Raw genomic sequence first — 10106 nt, forward strand, 5'->3', positions numbered from 1 at the left:
GTCGCAGCCGGCGGCTCTACCACGACAAGAGCAGTGTATCGCGACAGCCACCGGCGATTCCAGTCGAAAATAGTGTTAAAACTTTTGCAGTCGCTGATAGTAATATATACTATGTATTATATACTACCATAATTTAACAAATATTCTAGTATTGAATTATAATAATTATTATAGTATTGAATAATAATTATAATATCGAACATATAATAATATTTTAGTATTATAATATAATAATGTCAAAAATTGTGTTTTTGCCGGAACATGAGGAAATACTTTTAGAGGAAGTCCGGAAAAATCCTGTTTTATACGACAGTGCTGATTTAAAGCACAAAGACCTTAGTTGGTTTCCTTTTATTTGGATTTAAATAATTACGTAAAAATAAATTATCTTCTTCCTCCTCTTATTCAAGCAAATCAATTGATCATTTTGTTATTATTAAAAACGCACATTAAATCAGACATGGTTTAACACTTATATACGTATATAAATATACGTCTTAACACAACAAAATGCGAAGAACGACTAAACAAATAATGATATTATGTTTAGAGCCGCGGCGATTTGTATGTCTAGGAAACCAGTCAGACTTCGGCGGCTGATCGCGACGGCTAGTCGTCGCGCCTTGGAAACCGTACCTTAACTGTTGCTCCTTAAATAAATGCTAGAGGCCCCTTAATGATAAGAAACTAACTATTAAATATAAAAATTTATGTGGTTTTTATTGATTAATGTTCAGAATACAATGAAGAGAAGGTTTTAAAAATAAATTAAATAATTTTAAATTGATCATTGGCTATTGTTTTCTAGATGGGACGACCACACAGAGAGAAGAAATTACTAACATCCCTCCATCTAACATGTATTACAATAAAAGCAATAATCCATACGAGGGACTAATATTTTCAATTAAATTATTGTTTACTAATAGAAACAAATATATTTAATGTTAAACTTCTTCATGATGACATATACACAAAATACATTTTTCAACAGTTAAAAATTCAGAAGACATGCATCAGATAATTAATTTAATATTCTTCTATTTTAGAAGAATTTCTTAAACAACAATAATGAAAGTTTACTAGATATACTAATACAAATTTCATTAATTTGTTGTTCAACTATAGTTGGGGTATACCAATTTTTTATTTAGTTAATAAATTTAAATGAAAAATAACAAGTGGGTTTAGAGTTATCTTATAAAATTAAATTCTAATATAAATTTTATCACAATTCATACAGGCAATACCTAGAAAAAAAATACATATATAATTTATTCTAAACTTCATATTTTATAGCATATGTAACATATTACAACAATATGTTAATAACATTCATAACAATTTTTAAATTAAGTGTAAAAAATAATACATATATTTCAAAACAAATATAACATAGTTACATTCTTTACAAGCACAATATTTTAATAATGCGAATATAAAGATAGCATTTTGTGATTATCACACGGTTGACAGGTTTGTGGTTCAACATATATATATATATATTTATATCACAGCGTTAAACGAAAAATTAATCTAAAAAATATATAAATAAAATAAAACATAAAATAATATATATATATATATAATATTAACTAATCACATATAATATTAGATCTAAAAATTCTATATAATGTAACATGAATATTTTACATACATACAAAAATGAATTTAACTACAATGATCCAATAATTTGGGCAATCTTGTTTATTATATTACATAAGAGATCGATTAAAAAAAAATTGATTTGGTCGAAACTCATAAAATACATTGAAAAAGTAATTAAAGTACAAAATATTGTAAATGTTAAGTATCATAATAATTTCTCAAATTACTTCTAACATTGGCAGCAACATGGAATGAAAACTAAGTTCTTCAAAAAAAAAAAAAAATCCTTAAGCCTATATAAACATTAATTCACTGCGTTCAATTTGTAATTTATAAATAAAATGATCAAATACTTCCACATAAATTCGAAAAAACGTAATTTTGAAATGTTATACTGTAATTTAAACATTATACAAAGTAAATTAAATTTCGACCATAAAAAAATAAATGAAAAATAGTTTATAAAAAAAAAAAATTTTGCTTTTATTCAAATATCAAATATACTTAGAATACTTTAATATCTACTGTGAAATAAAAAAAATTGAAATATTTTGGTTTAATTACATTTAAATTTGTATTGTCTTCATCATTAGTTAATCTTCATATTATAAAATACCTAAATTTGAATAACATAATTGTATAATACCAAATTATTAATGGTCTTAAAGCCACATTTATTTGTTTTAAATAAAGCTAAGTTTAGTGATTTTTAAAAGTGATCTTTCATTAAGTTAATAATATATTATAAATTAATTAAATATATAAAATACTTTAATAAGTTTTTACAAGCATTTTAAATTATTGTTCAATAATTAAATTTGGTTTAAAATTTTTAATATAATTTATTAAATAGATATATTTTTTAATATAAAAACATTAGACGATTAAATCGAAATTATAATAGAGTTTGCTCATAAAACGTGATTAATATATATTTTTAATTTCTTTAGGATAGTCTCAATTGGTTAAATAAAATATGTTTAGTAATAATTCTTAATATATAGGTGATACAAAATATGTCAATTGAAAATAGGAAATTAAAGACAAAATTTATTTATTTATTAGTGTATATATTAATTAAGATATATTACAAATCTTTTTTCTGAGTAAAACCGATTGGATATCAGACTGAATGTATTGTATATTATATTGATATTTATATAGTCTATGAATTGTATATTATTTTTATAGTTATATAATTTATACATAATTTAAAACAAAGTAAAAAAGAATTGATAAAATTTTAGCAATATATTTTTTGAATTATATTTTAAGGTAAAAGTTGTCAAGGTTAAAAAATATGAATACAATTAATGCATCAAATTGTAAACGAACTAGATGACTAGGAAGCATATTGTTCATAAACAACTATTGCAATATTAGTTATTCAATCTATTACATTTCATTTAAAAACAAAATTAAAATTTGTTTCACAATGTATTAATATGTACTATGGTCAATTTGGATCATCCAATATGTCATCATCAGGATCATCTAATTTTGATCCACTAGTACATACTCGACACTTACAACAAACTATACATGGAGCAGCTAGTAATAATAATGGACTAGCTACAAGTAGTAGTATACCAAAACCTGCAAATATACCAATAACTTGAGTACGATGCCATATAACAGAGGCTCTCGAATGACCCAATTTGTTTTTACATGGACCTTTGTCATAATGTCTTAAAAGAAAATCATCCTAAAATAAAAAAAGTATAAATTAATATAATTGTAGACATATTAAAAGAAAATGAATGGTTGTATTTAATAAACTTACATCTAAAGAAGCAAGACAATACCAACAAAACACATGTTTACATCTTTTACATAACATTTGAGCACAGCCTTCATCCTTCTCAATAGGTACACTGCACATAGGGCAACATTTAATTAAATCTGAATCAAAAGTAGGCATGTCTTGTGTAGTTGGAGGAGGACATGGTTTTCCTGGATGCCACGTTGCTCGACATCCAGAGCAAAATTCAGTTTGACAGGTAGGACATATTACACTGTGAGGTCGAGAACGATCTCCAACATGACAAACTGTTTCACATCCAGGTTTTGGACACCACATACGACTTTTATCTAATTCTACTTCTGTGAATAAATTAAAAAATAAACTATTTTAAAGGGAAAAAAATTTAAACACTTTATATTTTTTGTAATAGTAAAGTATTATTACTTATTTCTGAAAATGCATAATATATGATACTTATATTCTCTAAAAGAACCTTTAATTATTTTCCTTTTATTTGATTAAACATTAGAAAAATATTAAAAGAATAAAAATGAGACATTATAATTTAATAATTTAATTAATAATCTAGTTAGATTCATAGTTAATAGAAACAAGCTTAGTAAGAAATATTATATTTGCAAAATATTTTTATTAAGAAAACTTAATCCTAGAATAAAAATATAAAAAAATAGCTAACATTGCTAAACTGAAAATGGATTCTAGTGTAAAAAGATGGTAAATATTAAATTATGTTTCAAATTTATATCATATCTAGACTTAAATAGTTTTAATTTAATTATTTGGTATATTAATGAAAATGTGATTAATTATAATCAAGGTTATTCAAGATTATCAAGGTTATATCAAGGCCTTCCTCTTCAAACTAACTCAACAAAATTAAGTTTAATTTCTTTAGCTCATTGCAAGTATGTAGCTTTATATAAATGTATGTATCTTTTTTCTGAATATACTCAAAATTAATTATCCTACTTTATTATTCCAACTTAGTTTCAAATTTCCTTTTCACTTCAAGTGTCAATTGAGGTAAAAAATTAATACTAGCCAAAATTATTACCAAAATAACCATATTTTTTAATCAAATATTACAAGAAAAAATGAAAGAAGCTAATCAAAAATATATATAAACTGAAAACTATTTTTACAACAAAATTAATATTGATGCTAATTACAGAACCGATAATCAAATATTTTACACTTTATAATATCAATAATTATGTTCATCAAATAATGGAAAATATAAAAGAACTCAATATCGACATTTTTTAAATATTTATTCAAATTCTTGTAATATACTAATATATACCTCTTAAATGAATACACTTTATCATTTAGTTATCAAGGAAATATGATAAGTGTAAAAATTAGTCGCATTTGACTGTGATATGTGATATAAAATATCTAATATATAAATATGTGGGATAAATATCTAAAATATTGCTGTTCTGTTACGTTCAAATTAATTAAATTTTTATGTAATTGGACTATTATTAAACATAATATAAAGCAGTGGTTTTAAAGAGTTAGAGAGAATATCTAGCAACCTAGCAAACATTAAGAATGTATAATAATGTTCAAAATAAAATTATATAAGGAATTCTAACTATTTCTCTATGATCTTTTTTTTTTAAGTTTATATCATAAATATGTGACGGTATAAACTTAAATTGTTGATATTAAAAAGAACAAAGTTTTATAAATATTATTAATTCTTACATTTTATAAATCTATAATATTTAACTTACCCTTATTAAGTCTATATCTATGATGTTTTTCAATTTCATCTATGCTGACTAATGCTTCTATTTCTTCCAATTGGATAATGCCTTGCTTAGGACACTGAGCATCAGGACAAGATATATTGTATGCCCCTTGGTTGATTTCAAATTCCACATATGCTCTTACACACTGTAAATAAATAATTTAATTTTAACTTTTGTTTTTATAGAAGTAAGATATAATCATTTATAATTACATAATAAAGTGTATACATAATATGTAATAATAATTGCAAATTATTTAATTTATACTTAAGATTAAATCATATTGAAACTTATATTTTTTTTAGTAAAAATATGTAAATTACGGCAAGAATTAACAAATTCAATTACATTTCCTTTTTATAGAAAAAACAACAATTCATTCAACACAAGCAATAAAAAATATAATAATTAGTCATATATTCACATTATGTTTGATTATTTAAAAGTTCTAGCCTTCTCGAGTATAATCATTTGATTATATATCTTACCATAATATAAATTTAATAATAAATCAGTAATTTTGGCGAATTTTTACTAATCTTAAAATTTTAACAAAATTATCAATATTTTTTATTAAGACAAATACCAGTTGTTTCAATTAGAAAAGTATGAATATTATAAAATTAGTATGATATAAGCATTTACAGAAATTGATTATGTTTATAAATATGAAATAATTTTTTTTTAGCGTACATATTTAAAAATTTATAATTAGTTTAATTCACAAAATATTTTCAGATACAATGTTACAAAATTGCTTTTTAAGTTTATACATATTTTACAATTCTATATAATAATATATTCAATCCAAGTGACAGAGTATAAAATAACTTATATCCTCAATTCGCATTATGATTAAACAGTAAATTAACAAAATAATCAAATTAAATACTTGGTAAGGTTTAATGAATACCAATATCAAATTAATAATAGTAATTTATAAAAAGAAAAAAATAATTTTATTGGTTTATTTACCATAAATATGTGTAAATAATTTACTAATTCAATAACTATAACTAATTTCAAATGATTAATCAAATTATTAAGTACCTACATAAAAATGTTAGTACTAATACATAAATATATTTTAGAGAAAATATTTTAATAAATATCTCAAATAAAGTTACTATAACATATTAGAATTTCTTATAATATTTTTAACATGAATATTAACATAGTATACATTCAACTTATATTAATATAAAAATTTTAGTTTTATATTCTGTTCTCAAAATTATAAAATAGTGATGATAAAATAATAAACTAAAAACTTAATCATATGAAATGAAACTTTTAATTAATTCAGTATTAATGAGTTATATATCATTAAATTTTAATATTAATAATACATTTAATAATTAAAATTAAATAAGTTAAATCAGAATAAAATTAGGTAAAATTACAATTTATTTATTGATTAGGTATATATATATATTATTATATGAACATAATAGTAATTTTTATTTATAATTTTAAAAACAAAACATAAATAAGTTAAAGTATGTTTATGTCTTGAGGAGTTTATAAAAAAACAAAATTATATCAAAATATATTATTACTTTATATACTACCCAGAGTTATCAATAAAATTAAACATTAGCCATTATGTTTTACTCATTGAATAATAATTTAACTAAAAAAAAAAGTATGTTATAAAATATTACCTATATGTATATACATTTTTTTTTAAGTAGTATAATATGCTGAAATAGTAATTATTTGAGATAAAAAAAACCATGTTGATTAATAAAACAAATAGTAATCATAATATGGTAATTATAAATAATTGATGACACTTTAAATTTATCTCAAAATACTAAGTTGTTATGTACAAATAAAATCAAATAATTCAAACACATAACTAAATTTTGTTAATATGCATAAATTAAAGTACTTACGCAGTAGACAAGTACCAAAAGTTCAATTAATATTCAAATTATAAATATAAAAATGAAAATAAATAAAATGTATTATTATAATTTTATTTTTATAATAATTTATGCATTAAAATAGCCAAAAGTATTATTATTAGTGATGTAACTACTGGGTTTAGCTTTAAATTTTTAATTGGATAACAAATAAGTCAAGTATGAACAATTCTAAAAAAAAAAAAACTTAAATTAAAGGTAATGGTACTGTGAATTTATTATTATAAAGTTTAATTGTAGAAACTTTGGTTTCCTTCATAAAATCTCAATTAGTAGAACAAACAATTTTTAATAAACAATAATTTAATTATCTATACTTATATCTATTCTATATTGGAATTTAAACACTAGAAAAAATTAAATGGAAATGAAATAAAAATAAATTTCAGGAAGTTTAGAAATGTTTTTAAATTATTTTTCATTAAAAAAATAATTGAAAACTTCAAAAATATCAGTTAACATAATCATAGATTATTATATAAATATAATTTAAACTATGTATTAGATATTTTTACTCAAAAACTTTAAATAAAAAAAGTAAATGACATTTGGTTAACATATCAAGACCATAATATTTTGTGTTATCATGTATACATTAGTTTCAAAAAAATATTTTGATTTTTAAGCACAAAGTTGTTACTTACTTCTATACAATAGGAGCATCCGCACTGTTGAAGTGTCCATGAATTTTTTACAGGAACTTCATTTAAACATACTTTACATAATACAATAGGTTGATCTCGATGTGTAACAAAACTTGATGTTGACCCTAATGAATATCTAGATGAAGAGGCTGCTAAAGATAAAACACTACTACATCTTGAACAAACAGCGGTATCTCTTAAACGGTTTATTGGTTTGATTCCTGCTGGTCGATTTAGTACTACATTTGATAATGTTACCATAGTGTTATACTTACGAATTGGTTCATCATCCTTTACACATTCTAAATGGGACCAACTTTCTGCTGAACCCGGTTGATTTAATGATGTAGCTGAGGATGACTTGCCCCTGGCCAAAGTGACCAGGGACCGTAAACTAGGCATCAATAAATCTATTTTACTTTTACTCCATTTTCGTAGTTTTCTTGCAGCATCCTCATCATCCAAAGATGAATCATTAGTTAAAAGCACTTCTTCTTCTCTTTCCCAGCTTCGTCTATTTTTTGAGGGTAATTCAACATTACTTTTAGATGGTTTTTCTTCCAATCCATTTTGCCCTGAAAGGACAGCAATACGGTGAGACTTCCGGCGCAGGAATGGATCGCGTTCTAATATTATCTCATGACTATCATCTTCATCATTTTGTAACGAGTGAGTATGTTCATAATTAACAGTGGCCTTCTTCATATCGCCGGTCGACGCGACCGCCAATCCGCCGACCGATCAGTTTGGGCTGATAGATAATTGTTTGTCATTTTCCGTAAACAATAAATTCAACTACATTTTGTAACACTTAGATGAAACAATTTTGAATATAGCGTAATTTGACTTTAACTTTCATCTATAAAATGTTTAAATATAATTTTAGCAATTCAGAAAGTATTTTCAACTATAGTTAAATTACAAATAAAAAGTGACAGTTGTATAACTAACTTGTATATAACTGTTTATATATTTTTCATTACCTGATAATGTAAAATTTGTGACCCTCTTTACTTTGAAAACAAGTTTACTAACGTCTTAACGTCTTTATTTGGGTTACGATTCTACTAGTAGGTCATTTTTCAATGCTTGAATATCGATAACGTGATATTGAAAAAAATACTTATACACAAGATTGTAATTAATAATACACAATAGGACTGTTGATAAATTTTAGCAAAAAGAGAACATTTTATTGTTTTTATCAGATGAATATGACCAATCAGCCGATTTGACAGATGGCCCATAGACATGCGCACCAATGTACGAAAATTAACCGGTGACAGGTTGACAAACTTCATCTAATTGTTTTATTATTATTTTTATTATAATTATCATTATTATTATTACATTATACTTATAACTAGATTGTCGAGTGCTGATAAGGGTTCTTTATACCATATACAATTCAATAATATAAATATAAAAACATAAATTTATCAACGCTAGCTTGTTTAATTTACTTACTGATCGTCCTAAATTGTATTTAAATATTAACATAGGCATCATGGTTTATTTTTATTCAAATATTTTGTTCTATACATACCTACATATATATATATATAACTACTATATAACTACGTCTACGAAAATGTAACTATGTACAGAGGCGTCATTTGGGGGGGGGGACAGGCTATGGCAAATACCCCACTCTGAGAAATTTTAAAAAGTCGGAAATTCTTTATCCGATGATCAAATGCTAAAATCAATAAATAGTAAATTTTTATTTATTATTTTGTACTGAGAAATTAGATAATATTCTCTTTTAAATACTCGTTCACGGCTTATTAAAAGTTGGGAAACATTGGCTTCTTCCCAGTTTATGACAATCGTTGTTACACGAACCTTATAAACTATATTTTTGGTATATCATATATTTATGTGATCTATACAAAACAGTTTTCGTGATATCAATACCATAAAAATTAAGCTCATAATCTATAAAAAACCGTTAAAATTGTTCCTATTTACCCCAAACTACGGTACATTACAGTGGCACAACTAGTGGTAGGGTTTGGGAGTTATGATCCCTTCCCCCCGATATTTTTTTGAGGTTTTTACTAATTCTACGTAGGAAAAAAAATGGTTTTTCTTAAAGACGCGAAATGGCTAATTGTTATAAAAAATGAATATTATTCGTATTATAATTGATACCTAACAATAATAACATGACAGTTTGGAACGTTTTGTAACGTTCCGTTCAACTCTAAAACATCAATAACCTTCCTACTACGATTTCTCGATAGTCGATTGTATAATACTTTTTTTGTGATATCACAATAAAAAATATAAATTTAATAAACAGTTTAATTTGTAATTTAAATATTTTACTCATAAACCTAAATTAATCTTACTTCATTATCCCAACCAACACCTGTGGAAAATTCTTATTTTTTCCAAA

At 23.6% G+C, this 10106-nt stretch overlaps 1 protein-coding gene across 1 annotated transcript; it reads right to left on the bottom strand.

Annotated features, from left to right (window-relative positions):
- Positions 1–2972: 2972 nt before the first annotated feature.
- On the bottom strand, positions 2973–8998 carry LOC112681314 (probable E3 ubiquitin-protein ligase RNF144A). The gene is made up of 5 exons (XM_025551578.1): positions 8689–8998; positions 7706–8564; positions 5116–5278; positions 3392–3711; positions 2973–3313 (listed from the first exon to the last, which is right to left on the bottom strand). The coding sequence occupies exons 2-5, from the start codon at positions 8408–8410 to the stop codon at positions 3065–3067; spliced, it is 1437 nt and encodes a 478-aa protein (XP_025407363.1). The 5' UTR covers positions 8411–8564; positions 8689–8998; the 3' UTR covers positions 2973–3064.
- Between the last annotated feature and the right edge of the window lie 1108 nt (positions 8999–10106).

This window comes from Sipha flava, unplaced genomic scaffold, assembly GCF_003268045.1.
Source record: "Sipha flava isolate LNK unplaced genomic scaffold, YSA_version1 18993_pilon_pilon, whole genome shotgun sequence".
NCBI classification, from domain to species: Eukaryota; Metazoa; Arthropoda; class Insecta; order Hemiptera; family Aphididae; genus Sipha; species Sipha flava.